General features: G+C 55.3%; 2 protein-coding genes across 2 annotated transcripts; both read left to right on the forward strand.

Moving 5' to 3' along the window:
• The first annotated feature begins 422 nt into the window (after window positions 1–422).
• On the forward strand, window positions 423–2,298 carry LOC149903715 (uncharacterized). Its single transcript, XM_090108940.1, has 2 exons — window positions 423–1,255; window positions 2,235–2,298. Exons 1-2 carry the CDS (start codon window positions 423–425, stop codon window positions 2,296–2,298), a joined length of 897 nt encoding a protein of 298 aa, XP_089965066.1.
• Window positions 2,299–8,937: 6,639 nt separating this feature from the next.
• On the forward strand, window positions 8,938–10,813 carry LOC149903716 (uncharacterized). Its single transcript, XM_090108941.1, has 2 exons — window positions 8,938–9,770; window positions 10,750–10,813. Exons 1-2 carry the CDS (start codon window positions 8,938–8,940, stop codon window positions 10,811–10,813), a joined length of 897 nt encoding a protein of 298 aa, XP_089965067.1.
• The last annotated feature ends 2,348 nt before the right edge of the window (window positions 10,814–13,161 follow it).

Here is a 13,161-nt window from a genome sequence, read left to right on the forward strand (position 1 = left end):
TCAGCCTGGGTTAGTTGCCCGGTGACTGCGGCGAAGAAGCTGGCGCAGGCGGGGCGCGTAATGGTTGGGTGGGCTTCGGCGAAAGTCTCTCTCACCGAGCAGAAGCCCCTGCGCTGTTACCGCTGCCTGGAGGTGGGCCATGTCAGCGCCACGTGCTCCTCGCCGACGGACAGGAGTGCCACTTGCTTCCGCTGCAGTGAAACAGGCCATAAAGCTGGTGGATGCGATGCCGCCTCCGCTCGCTGCGCCCTATGCACGGAGGCAAAGCTACCGGCAGAGCATCGGCTTGGAAGCGCAGCCTGTAAGGCCCCGAAGCCTAAAAGAGGTGGAATGCGGAAGCAAGATGGCGCTCCAACGCCATCACGCTCTGCTCCGGTGCCTGATGAGGTACCGCAAACGGAGGCAGCCATGGAAACGCAGTAATGGCCCCACTGCGTTTCCTACAGGCCAACATCAACCACTGTGCCAGGGCCCAGGACCTTTTACATCAGAGTCTGGCAGAGTGGGAGATTGACGTGGCGGTAGTGTCTGAGCCATACAATCTGCCCCCCCGGGATAACTGGGTGGGCGATCTGGACGGCTTGGTGGCGCTGGTTGCTCAAGGCGACACACAGCTTGAGCAAATCATAAGGCGACGGGGATGCGTCTCGGCGGTTGTCAATGGCTTCACCGTTGTGGGAGCGTACTTCTCGCCGAACCGCTGCCTCGCCGATTTCGAGCAGTTCTTGGTTGAGCTGAGGGATCTGCTAGACTTCGCACAACCTCAATCTGTGCTTCTGGCCGGGGACCTGAACGCCAAGTCGGTGTCTTGGGGCTGCGTGGCAAGTGATATACGTGGCTCGACACTCGCTGACTGGGCAGTTGCGTCGGGACTGACGGTTGTAAACCGTGGAGCAGAATTAACGTGTGTTCGGCAGAGGGGTGGATCCATTGTAGATGTCACGTTTGCGAGCCCCCCTCTCGCTCGTCGTATACAAGACTGGAGGGTTCTTTTGGACGTGGAGACGCTCTCGGATCACCGTTATATCCGGTTTAGCGTCTCCACGCCCTCGACGGCTCCCAGTCAATTCCCCCCTGGCGATTGTCGTCCGCGCTGGGCACTTAGTAGCCTCGATAGGGAGCTCCTCATTGAGGCTGCCTTAGTGCAGGCTTGGCTCCCGTCGCAGCAGAATGGCGGCGAAAACGTAGAGGAGGAGGCCACTTGGCTTGCCGAAGCTATGTCTCAGGTGTGCGACGCGAGCATGCGGAGGGTGCGGTCGGTTCCACGTAGGCGCCAAATGTACTGGTGGTCCGCCGATGTTGCCCAGCTGCGTGCTTCATGCGTGGCTGCGAGGCGGGCGTACACCAGGCACAGGCGCCGTAGGCGGCGTGACGAAGAGGAGGAAGCGCGGTTATACGCCGTCTATAGGGACTGCATTGTGTCTCTGCAGCACGCCATCAGCAGCGCTAAGACCCGTGCATGGGAAGAGATGCTCGAGAGTTTGAACCGCGAACCTTGGGGTCGGCCGTATAAGAGGGTGAGGCAAAAGCTTCGCCCTTGGGCCCCGCCCTTGTCTCAAAGTCTCGAGCCACGATTTCTGGAGCAAGTGGTGACGTCCTTGTTTCCAAGTCGGGGAAGACATTCTCCCCCACCGATGGCACCCACGATGACTGCGCAGGAGGAGCTCAACAACGAAAATGTCCCTCCAGTCACTCGCAACGAGCTCGCTGTGGCAGTAGAGCGCCTTAAGGCGAAGAATGCCGCCCCCGGCCCTGACGGTGTTCCCGGGCGGGCCTGGGTGCTGGCGCTAGAATCTCTTGGACCCAGGGTGGAACAGCTGTTCACAAAATGCCTCCAACAGGGCCAATTTCCCCGTAGGTGGAAGACCGGGAACTTGGTCCTGTTGCAGAAGGAGGGACGCCCGCGCGACTCGCCCTCGGCTTATAGGCCGATCGTGCTGCTCGATGAGGTGAGCAAGCTCTTTGAGCGCGTCTTCGCAGCTCGCCTCATCGACCATCTGGAGGGAGTGGGGCCGGACCTAAGCGAGAACCAATTTGGATTTCGCCGGGGAAGGTCCACTATCGATGCGATTGCTGAATTGCGGAACCTCGCTGATCATGCAGATAATGAAGGCGGAGTGCTTTTGGCGGTGTCCCTTGACATCGCCAACGCATTCAACACTCTGCCGTGGAGTTGCGTGATCGAAGCGCTCCGCTACCACAACGTGCCCGGGTATATGGTGCGCTTGTTGCAGTCCTACTTATCGGAGAGGGCTGTGGCGTACCCCGCGCGTCGTGGGTGGCAAGAAAAGGAAGTGACGTGCGGTGTTCCACAGGGCTCGGTTCTTGGGCCCCTTCTGTGGAACATCGGCTACGACTGGGTCCTGCGTGCCACTTATCTACCGGGTGTCAGCGTGCTTTGCTACGCGGATGACACCCTGGTAACTGCACGCGGGGCCTCGTACAGGGAGGCAGCCCTCATTGCGACCGCTGGTGTGGCGGATGTTGTGCGCCGAATCAGACGACTTGGCTTAGAGGTCGCTCTGAACAAGTCAGAGGCAATTTTGTTTCGCGGCCGTCGAAGGGCGCAGGCTGCTGGTTCAGCTATCCAGGTGGGTGGCACGTCCATCGGCGTCGGTTCCACTTTGCGCTACCTGGGCATCGTGCTGGACAGCCGGTGGACATTTGTGGAGCACTTTCGTCGCCTCGCCCCCCGTCTTGTTGGGGTGGCCGGGGCACTTGGAAGTCTGCTCCCGAATCTAAGAGGGGCTGGGGGTGCGTGTCGTCGTCTATACACCGGCGTCATTCGCTCCATGGCCCTCTATGGTGCGCCCATTTGGGCCGACTCTTTGAGCGTCCGTACCAGACCATACTTGCGTAGACCGCAGCGGGTCATGGCGCTCAGAGTCGTGAGGGCATATCGCACAGTGTCCTTCGAGGCCGTGTGTGTCATGGCTGGGACGCCCCCGTGGGACCTGGATGCCGAGATGCTGGCGGACGTTTATCGCCGCGTCACCGCGTCCAGATCGCATGGAATTAATCCATATCTGGAGCAAGTCCAGCAATGGAGGGCGGATGCTCTCGAGCGGCGGTTCAGGGAGTGGGAACGCCGGCTCGAGAGGCCCAGCGCAGGAGCGAGGACGGTCGAAGCTATCCGACCGGTCCTACGCGAGTGGTGCGACAGGCGGCATGGGGCAATTACCTTCCGCCTGACACAGGTGCTGTCCGGACATGGCTGTTTCGGGTGGTACTTGTGCAAAGTCGCCAGGCGGGAGCCGCAAATGGCTTGCCATTGGTGTGACAGTCCGGAGGACACGGCAGACCACACTCTCGCCGTGTGCCCCGCGTGGTCCGAGCCCCGTGCTCACCTAGTCGCAGTCGTCGGTCCTGATCTCTCCCTGCCTTCCATAGCTCGCGCAATGGTTGGCAGCGACAGATCGTGGCGCGCGGCTATCACATTCTGTGAAGATGTGATGTCGCAGAAGGAGGAAGCAGAGCGGGTCCGCGAGGGAGATCCCAACGCGGATCCTATTCGGCGGCGACGCCTTATTGGGCGCAGTCGCCGAGTCGCGACCGCTGTACACGGTCGCGACTTGCTTCCCTAATGTTGGGTGCCGGACGGTGGAACGGGGACATAATCCATCGTCCGGTGCGGTGAGGCGGCGTGAGACGTGTTCCGTTCATGCCGCCCCCCAGGAAGGAGGAACTGGCGAACACTAGCCAGGTCTTAATCGCGATGGGCCTATATAAAAAATAGGCTGCCGCTGACGGGGTTACGGAAGCGGTTACACCAAATACCCGCGACCCTGCCAATATAGCGGAGAGACGGAACACAGTGGAGTTTAGTCGGTAGTCGCCGCATTCTGCGGTGTGAGTCCGACATAACCCAGGGCCCTTTCCCCGAGCGCTCTGGGTATGCCTAAATGCATTCTCCACTATAAAAAAAAAAAAAAAAAAAAAAAAAAAAAAAAAAAAAAAAAAAAAAAAAAAAAAAAAAAAAAAAGGTTAGGTTAGGTTAGGTTTAGGTTAGGTTAGGTTAGGTTAGGTTAGGTTAGGTTACGTTAGGTTAGGTTAGGTTAGGTTAGGTTAGGTTAGGTTAGGTTAGGTTAGGTTAGGTTAGGTTAGGTTAGGTTAGGTTAGGTTAGGTTAGGTTAGGTTAGGTTAGGTTAGGTTAGGTTAGGTTAGGTTAGGTTAGGTTAGGTTAGGTTAGGTTAGGTTAGGTTAGGTTAGGTTAGGTTAGGTTAGGTTAGGTTAGGTTAGGTTAGGTTAGGTTAGGTTAGGTTAGGTTAGGTTAGGTTAGGTTAGGTTAGGTTAGGTTAGGTTAGGTTAGGTTAGGTTAGGTTAGGTTAGGTTAGGTTAGGTTAGGTTAGGTTAGGTTAGGTTAGGTTAGGTTAGGTTAGGTTAGGTTAGGTTAGGTTAGGTTAGGTTAGGTTAGGTTAGGTTAGGTTAGGTTAGGTTAGGTTAGGTTAGGTTAGGTTAGGTTAGGTTAGGTTAGGTTAGGTTAGGTTAGGTTAGGTTAGGTTAGGTTAGGTTAGGTTAGGTTAGGTTAGGTTAGGTTAGGTTAGGTTAGGTTAGGTTAGGTTAGGTTAGGTTAGGTTAGGTTAGGTTAGGTTAGGTTAGGTTAGGTTAGGTTAGGTTAGGTTAGGTTAGGTTAGGTTAGGTTAGGTTAGGTTAGGTTAGGTTAGGTTAGGTTAGGTTAGGTTAGGTTAGGTTAGGTTAGGTTAGGTTAGGTTAGGTTAGGTTAGGTTAGGTTAGGTTAGGTTAGGTTAGGTTAGGTTAGGTTAGGTTAGGTTAGGTTAGGTTAGGTTAGGTTTTTTTTTTTTTTTTTTTTTTTTTTTTAAAAGCACCCGCCATCGCAGGGTGTTGTCTGCTTTTTCTCTAGAGTATAGTCTAGAGACATTTATTTTCTTTAATCAATAATAAACACAATTTTCTTTATTTACAATATGGGCACATAATATTAAAATACAATAAAATTTTAAAATACGAATTTACAATATACAATAAAATTTTCAAAATAATAATAAAATACAATAATTAAAAGTCACTTTAAAATTAACAATTTAAACATTACAATAAAAATAAAACCAATACAAATAAATATACAAATTAACACGGCACAACAATAAAACTTAACCCTAACATCACAGCTTATCACAGTTTCTTTTGTTTACCACCCCAACAATGTACTTACAATATTCCAGGAATTCATTCCTCATTTTGTCCCCCAGGGCCGCGGGCAGATTCTCACCCGTCATCGCGATGCCCAATTTTTGCTCAATAACATATCTATCTCTTGCAAAAGTCGGACACTCGAGCAACAGGTGAGAAACCGTCTCGTCGACTCCGGGCTGACACAGGCACGATGGATTCTCCTTCAGCTTGAATCTGTTCAAGTAGAAGGCGAATCCACCGTGTCCAGTCAGTGCTTGTGTGGTGTGGTGTGTGATGTCTATTTTCCGTACTATTTTGTATGCAGCAGCAGCGCTTGGGAAAAAGAGCTTCGTGCCTCCAGCCGTCTCCCCCACATCATATCTCCTGTCCCATTCCCCGATCGTATCCTGTCTCAGGATACGCTTGACGAATGAAACAGGACACAGATCGTAGTCGGGTTTCTTCTTCGACCCCAGAGCGGCCTCCTTGGCTAACTGGTCCACTCTTTCGTTCCCCCTTAGCCCTGCGTGCGCCTTGATCCAAAACAGAGCGACCTCCCGCCTCTGCGAAGCAGCTTTTCGGAGGGCCGCCCTTGTTTGCACAGCAAGGGGGTGGGGGGAACCGAGTGTGACTGCCTGGAGGGCCGATCTGGAGTCGCTGAAGATGCCGACCTTCGACACTCCACTCTTGCAGGCTCTAATTACTGCTCTTTGGAGCGCTAGGAGTTCGGCCTGGTAGACGGTGCAATACGGCGGCAAAGCAAGCTTGACGGCCTTCGTCTCGGCCTCCCCCTCCCATACGGAAAGGGCGGCTCCGACTCGACCCTCAATCTTGCTGCCGTCCGTGTAGATCCTATGTACGTGGCTATTAGCCACGTCGGAATACGAGTCCTCGTCCACCAGCCCGAACCCGGTTAGGTTAGGTTAGGTTAGGTTAGGTTAGGTTAGGTTAGGTTAGGTTAGGTTAGGTTAGGTTAGGTTAGGTTAGGTTAGGTTAGGTTAGGTTAGGTTAGGTTAGGTTAGGTTAGGTTAGGTTCCCGTGTGGAGTTTCTGGTCTCCCATCGGGCGCGTCCTCAGGTGGCGGATAGGGGGAGGCCTCCCAGATATGGGGGGTACCGGTGGTCTTGCCGGCGCGGACCAAAATCAGCGTGGAGGAACTCGAGGGCTACCACGTCCTCGTTGCAATCTCTGCTTTGCAGAGAAATTGCTGGGTTTGTTTTCGAACAGTGCTGCTTTTGCGGCGAGGTATGGCGACCAGTGGTTGCGGACGATTTAGTCCTACTGGACGACGGGCTGCTTTGCAGCGATGGATGGCGGTTGTATCAATCGCGGCGCGGCGGGCTGGGCGGCAGGTTTTTCTGTCGCCTGGTTAGAGGCTTCGGCCTCCCGTCGGGCAACCTGTTATCCGTCGTAGTGTTGTTGTCACGTCTAGCAGCTACGACGGACCAGGAGGCTTGCCTTAATCGGCTGGCCTGAGAGGAAGGACACCTCATCAAAAACCCTCAAATCCGCGTTGTAGTCCAGCGGCGTGGATTTCCTGTCCTTCTTGGACAGTTTGGCTCGGGAGAGCGTGAGCTTTTAGCTGTGTACACCCATGGATACCGCCCGACCTCCATGGTGTAAAAGGGTTATCCGGGTGCAGGGGGCACCGCCCGGATGGACGTTTTATATCCCCCATACTCGTGGGAACAAAAATGTCCTTTAACTCCGAACCGATCAACGACGACTTTAGCAAAAACACAATCATGGACTCCGAAAACTTTTATGATATCGAAGATACTGACGGGAGTATGTCTCCGGCACGTGTCAAAACAAGGCGGGGCAGGGCTGTGCTGCTTTCGAGCTCCAGTTCTGTCAACAGCATTATTGAAATGGACGGAAAAGACAGGCTGTGGCGGAAGCGGACGCTGGACACCAGTGGTTCTGGTTCCGACACAGAAGATGGCACAGGGGTTTTTACATCCCCATTTATTAAGACCACCTCAAAAAGAGGGAAGGGCCGCCCATCGGGTTCAAGCGCCACTCGGCGCGAGGCCACATTCGATATGACGAGGTTGCGTAAGAGGGAGTTGGAGGCGCAGGCCGAGAAGGAGGTTGCTGAGTGCGCCGAGCGCATTGAAGTGGCGCAAGCTAGCGCTCCTCTCCCTCCCATTCCAGCAAAGACAAACACGTCCGAGGCTCTCAGTCGCCGCATTGCCGATGACCTGGCTGCAATCGTGAAGGTGATGACCAAGTCATCAAATCTCAAGGGCACTTTCAAAAAGGCCTTGAAATTGGCCCACGATGACATTGAGCAGTCGGTAGCTCTATTAGAGAAACACACTGTCTCTGAGGAGACGAGATTGCTGCAGGCAGCCAATTCCCGCCTCCAGGCGGAGCTCGACTCCCTGAAAAGGGAACTCCAAGAGGTGAAGGCCTCTCAGGGCTCGTCGTTGCCTGCTCAGCCCCAAGATTCGGATATCTTGCGCCAGGTCGGAGCAATGATTAACGCGAGATTTGAGGCTCTAGAGGAGCGTCTGCTGCCGGAAAAGCGCATAAGACCTCCGCTGGCGGCAGATAGCAGGAAAGCGGCAAAGGCGGCTGAACAAGCGATGGCCGATGACCTCGCACCGCCCCCTCCATCAAAGGCGAGGACATATGCAGGTGTTGCGGCTTCATCACAACCGGGTAGATCGGTGTCTGGGCCCGCAATTAAGAAAACCGCGAAGCAGACGGCAGTCCCAGCTTTGGAGATCGAGGCAACCTCGAAGAAGAGGAAAAAGAAATTGGCGAAGGGGAAGGAAAGGGTCCCCGTGCAGCCTGATCCGGCGGGCTCAAAGCCCCCCAGAAAAGATACGCTGGCCACGTCATCCGGCCCCCCGCAGCAGCCGTCAAAGGACGGAGAGTGGACTGTGGTCGGAAAGCGAGGAAAAGAAAATAAGGGGAAAGGGAAGAAGCCTGCGGCTAAGTCCCGCAAGAAGAAGTCGCGAAAGCTCCACGCTCCGAATTCCTCGGCTGTCGTCCTTACCCTGCAGCCGAGTGCGAAGGAGCGTGGCGTAACCTACGCCGGTGTTTTGACGGAGGCGCGGCGTGGAATAGACCTCGCCGAAATTGGCATCAGTGCAATGCGTTTTAAGCGCGCTGTCACTGGTGCCAGGATACTAGAGATCCCCGGTGCTTCCAGCACCAAGGAAGCGGACTCCCTTGCCGCCAAATTGCGGGAGGTCCTCGGTGAGGATAACGTTAAGGTGTCCAGGCCGGTCAAGTGCGCAGACTTGCGAATCACTGGCCTGGATGACTCGGCCACAGTCGAGGACATTGCGGCTGCGGTATCGCGCGCAGGGGAGTGTACCGCGGAGCATGTGAAGTGTGGTGGCCTGCGCACGGGCCCCCGAGGTGCTGTATCAGCCTGGGTTAGTTGCCCGGTGACTGCGGCGAAGAAGCTGGCGCAGGCGGGGCGCGTAATGGTTGGGTGGGCTTCGGCGAAAGTCTCTCTCACCGAGCAGAAGCCCCTGCGCTGTTACCGCTGCCTGGAGGTGGGCCATGTCAGCGCCACGTGCTCCTCGCCGACGGACAGGAGTGCCACTTGCTTCCGCTGCAGTGAAACAGGCCATAAAGCTGGTGGATGCGATGCCGCCTCCGCTCGCTGCGCCCTATGCACGGAGGCAAAGCTACCGGCAGAGCATCGGCTTGGAAGCGCAGCCTGTAAGGCCCCGAAGCCTAAAAGAGGTGGAATGCGGAAGCAAGATGGCGCTCCAACGCCATCACGCTCTGCTCCGGTGCCTGATGAGGTACCGCAAACGGAGGCAGCCATGGAAACGCAGTAATGGCCCCACTGCGTTTCCTACAGGCCAACATCAACCACTGTGCCAGGGCCCAGGACCTTTTACATCAGAGTCTGGCAGAGTGGGAGATTGACGTGGCGGTAGTGTCTGAGCCATACAATCTGCCCCCCCGGGATAACTGGGTGGGCGATCTGGACGGCTTGGTGGCGCTGGTTGCTCAAGGCGACACACAGCTTGAGCAAATCATAAGGCGACGGGGATGCGTCTCGGCGGTTGTCAATGGCTTCACCGTTGTGGGAGCGTACTTCTCGCCGAACCGCTGCCTCGCCGATTTCGAGCAGTTCTTGGTTGAGCTGAGGGATCTGCTAGACTTCGCACAACCTCAATCTGTGCTTCTGGCCGGGGACCTGAACGCCAAGTCGGTGTCTTGGGGCTGCGTGGCAAGTGATATACGTGGCTCGACACTCGCTGACTGGGCAGTTGCGTCGGGACTGACGGTTGTAAACCGTGGAGCAGAATTAACGTGTGTTCGGCAGAGGGGTGGATCCATTGTAGATGTCACGTTTGCGAGCCCCCCTCTCGCTCGTCGTATACAAGACTGGAGGGTTCTTTTGGACGTGGAGACGCTCTCGGATCACCGTTATATCCGGTTTAGCGTCTCCACGCCCTCGACGGCTCCCAGTCAATTCCCCCCTGGCGATTGTCGTCCGCGCTGGGCACTTAGTAGCCTCGATAGGGAGCTCCTCATTGAGGCTGCCTTAGTGCAGGCTTGGCTCCCGTCGCAGCAGAATGGCGGCGAAAACGTAGAGGAGGAGGCCACTTGGCTTGCCGAAGCTATGTCTCAGGTGTGCGACGCGAGCATGCGGAGGGTGCGGTCGGTTCCACGTAGGCGCCAAATGTACTGGTGGTCCGCCGATGTTGCCCAGCTGCGTGCTTCATGCGTGGCTGCGAGGCGGGCGTACACCAGGCACAGGCGCCGTAGGCGGCGTGACGAAGAGGAGGAAGCGCGGTTATACGCCGTCTATAGGGACTGCATTGTGTCTCTGCAGCACGCCATCAGCAGCGCTAAGACCCGTGCATGGGAAGAGATGCTCGAGAGTTTGAACCGCGAACCTTGGGGTCGGCCGTATAAGAGGGTGAGGCAAAAGCTTCGCCCTTGGGCCCCGCCCTTGTCTCAAAGTCTCGAGCCACGATTTCTGGAGCAAGTGGTGACGTCCTTGTTTCCAAGTCGGGGAAGACATTCTCCCCCACCGATGGCACCCACGATGACTGCGCAGGAGGAGCTCAACAACGAAAATGTCCCTCCAGTCACTCGCAACGAGCTCGCTGTGGCAGTAGAGCGCCTTAAGGCGAAGAATGCCGCCCCCGGCCCTGACGGTGTTCCCGGGCGGGCCTGGGTGCTGGCGCTAGAATCTCTTGGACCCAGGGTGGAACAGCTGTTCACAAAATGCCTCCAACAGGGCCAATTTCCCCGTAGGTGGAAGACCGGGAACTTGGTCCTGTTGCAGAAGGAGGGACGCCCGCGCGACTCGCCCTCGGCTTATAGGCCGATCGTGCTGCTCGATGAGGTGAGCAAGCTCTTTGAGCGCGTCTTCGCAGCTCGCCTCATCGACCATCTGGAGGGAGTGGGGCCGGACCTAAGCGAGAACCAATTTGGATTTCGCCGGGGAAGGTCCACTATCGATGCGATTGCTGAATTGCGGAACCTCGCTGATCATGCAGATAATGAAGGCGGAGTGCTTTTGGCGGTGTCCCTTGACATCGCCAACGCATTCAACACTCTGCCGTGGAGTTGCGTGATCGAAGCGCTCCGCTACCACAACGTGCCCGGGTATATGGTGCGCTTGTTGCAGTCCTACTTATCGGAGAGGGCTGTGGCGTACCCCGCGCGTCGTGGGTGGCAAGAAAAGGAAGTGACGTGCGGTGTTCCACAGGGCTCGGTTCTTGGGCCCCTTCTGTGGAACATCGGCTACGACTGGGTCCTGCGTGCCACTTATCTACCGGGTGTCAGCGTGCTTTGCTACGCGGATGACACCCTGGTAACTGCACGCGGGGCCTCGTACAGGGAGGCAGCCCTCATTGCGACCGCTGGTGTGGCGGATGTTGTGCGCCGAATCAGACGACTTGGCTTAGAGGTCGCTCTGAACAAGTCAGAGGCAATTTTGTTTCGCGGCCGTCGAAGGGCGCAGGCTGCTGGTTCAGCTATCCAGGTGGGTGGCACGTCCATCGGCGTCGGTTCCACTTTGCGCTACCTGGGCATCGTGCTGGACAGCCGGTGGACATTTGTGGAGCACTTTCGTCGCCTCGCCCCCCGTCTTGTTGGGGTGGCCGGGGCACTTGGAAGTCTGCTCCCGAATCTAAGAGGGGCTGGGGGTGCGTGTCGTCGTCTATACACCGGCGTCATTCGCTCCATGGCCCTCTATGGTGCGCCCATTTGGGCCGACTCTTTGAGCGTCCGTACCAGACCATACTTGCGTAGACCGCAGCGGGTCATGGCGCTCAGAGTCGTGAGGGCATATCGCACAGTGTCCTTCGAGGCCGTGTGTGTCATGGCTGGGACGCCCCCGTGGGACCTGGATGCCGAGATGCTGGCGGACGTTTATCGCCGCGTCACCGCGTCCAGATCGCATGGAATTAATCCATATCTGGAGCAAGTCCAGCAATGGAGGGCGGATGCTCTCGAGCGGCGGTTCAGGGAGTGGGAACGCCGGCTCGAGAGGCCCAGCGCAGGAGCGAGGACGGTCGAAGCTATCCGACCGGTCCTACGCGAGTGGTGCGACAGGCGGCATGGGGCAATTACCTTCCGCCTGACACAGGTGCTGTCCGGACATGGCTGTTTCGGGTGGTACTTGTGCAAAGTCGCCAGGCGGGAGCCGCAAATGGCTTGCCATTGGTGTGACAGTCCGGAGGACACGGCAGACCACACTCTCGCCGTGTGCCCCGCGTGGTCCGAGCCCCGTGCTCACCTAGTCGCAGTCGTCGGTCCTGATCTCTCCCTGCCTTCCATAGCTCGCGCAATGGTTGGCAGCGACAGATCGTGGCGCGCGGCTATCACATTCTGTGAAGATGTGATGTCGCAGAAGGAGGAAGCAGAGCGGGTCCGCGAGGGAGATCCCAACGCGGATCCTATTCGGCGGCGACGCCTTATTGGGCGCAGTCGCCGAGTCGCGACCGCTGTACACGGTCGCGACTTGCTTCCCTAATGTTGGGTGCCGGACGGTGGAACGGGGACATAATCCATCGTCCGGTGCGGTGAGGCGGCGTGAGACGTGTTCCGTTCATGCCGCCCCCCAGGAAGGAGGAACTGGCGAACACTAGCCAGGTCTTAATCGCGATGGGCCTATATAAAAAATAGGCTGCCGCTGACGGGGTTACGGAAGCGGTTACACCAAATACCCGCGACCCTGCCAATATAGCGGAGAGACGGAACACAGTGGAGTTTAGTCGGTAGTCGCCGCATTCTGCGGTGTGAGTCCGACATAACCCAGGGCCCTTTCCCCGAGCGCTCTGGGTATGCCTAAATGCATTCTCCACTATAAAAAAAAAAAAAAAAAAAAAAAAAAAAAAAAAAAAAAAAGGTTAGGTTAGGTTAGGTTTAGGTTAGGTTAGGTTAGGTTAGGTTAGGTTAGGTTAGGTTAGGTTAGGTTAGGTTAGGTTAGGTTAGGTTAGGTTAGGTTAGGTTAGGTTAGGTTAGGTTAGGTTAGGTTAGGTTAGGTTAGGTTAGGTTAGGTTAGGTTAGGTTAGGTTAGGTTAGGTTAGGTTAGGTTAGGTTAGGTTAGGTTAGGTTAGGTTAGGTTAGGTTAGGTTAGGTTAGGTTAGGTTAGGTTAGGTTAGGTTAGGTTAGGTTAGGTTAGGTTAGGTTAGGTTAGGTTAGGTTAGGTTAGGTTAGGTTAGGTTAGGTTAGGTTAGGTTAGGTTAGGTTAGGTTAGGTTAGGTTAGGTTAGGTTAGGTTAGGTTAGGTTAGGTTAGGTTAGGTTAGGTTAGGTTAGGTTAGGTTAGGTTAGGTTAGGTTAGGTTAGGTTAGGTTAGGTTAGGTTAGGTTAGGTTAGGTTAGGTTAGGTTTTTTTTTTTTTTTTTTTTTTTTTTTTAAAAGCACCCGCCATCGCAGGGTGTTGTCTGCTTTTTCTCTAGAGTATAGTCTAGAGACATTTATTTTCTTTAATCAATAATAAACACAATTTTCTTTATTTACAATATGGGCACATAATATTAAAATACAATAAAATTTTAAAATACGAATTTACAATATACAATAAAATTTTCAA

This window comes from Colias eurytheme, chromosome 13, assembly GCF_061535395.1.
Source record: "Colias eurytheme isolate Ceu_HAF_F1 chromosome 13, ilColEury1 Martin Lab GWU primary, whole genome shotgun sequence".
Classification (NCBI taxonomy): Eukaryota; Metazoa; Arthropoda; class Insecta; order Lepidoptera; family Pieridae; genus Colias; species Colias eurytheme.

Bases quoted from the DNA above. Each gene is read 5' to 3' on its own strand.
- LOC149903715 (XM_090108940.1), top strand. From the start codon at position 423: ATGGCCCCACTGCGTTTCCTACAGGCCAACATCAACCACTGTGCCAGG. The intron at 1,256-2,234 runs GTCGGTTCCACG...CGCTTGTTGCAG, and splicing joins GCGAGCATGCGGAGGGTGCG to TCCTACTTATCGGAGAGGGC.
- LOC149903716 (XM_090108941.1), top strand. From the start codon at position 8,938: ATGGCCCCACTGCGTTTCCTACAGGCCAACATCAACCACTGTGCCAGG. The intron at 9,771-10,749 runs GTCGGTTCCACG...CGCTTGTTGCAG, and splicing joins GCGAGCATGCGGAGGGTGCG to TCCTACTTATCGGAGAGGGC.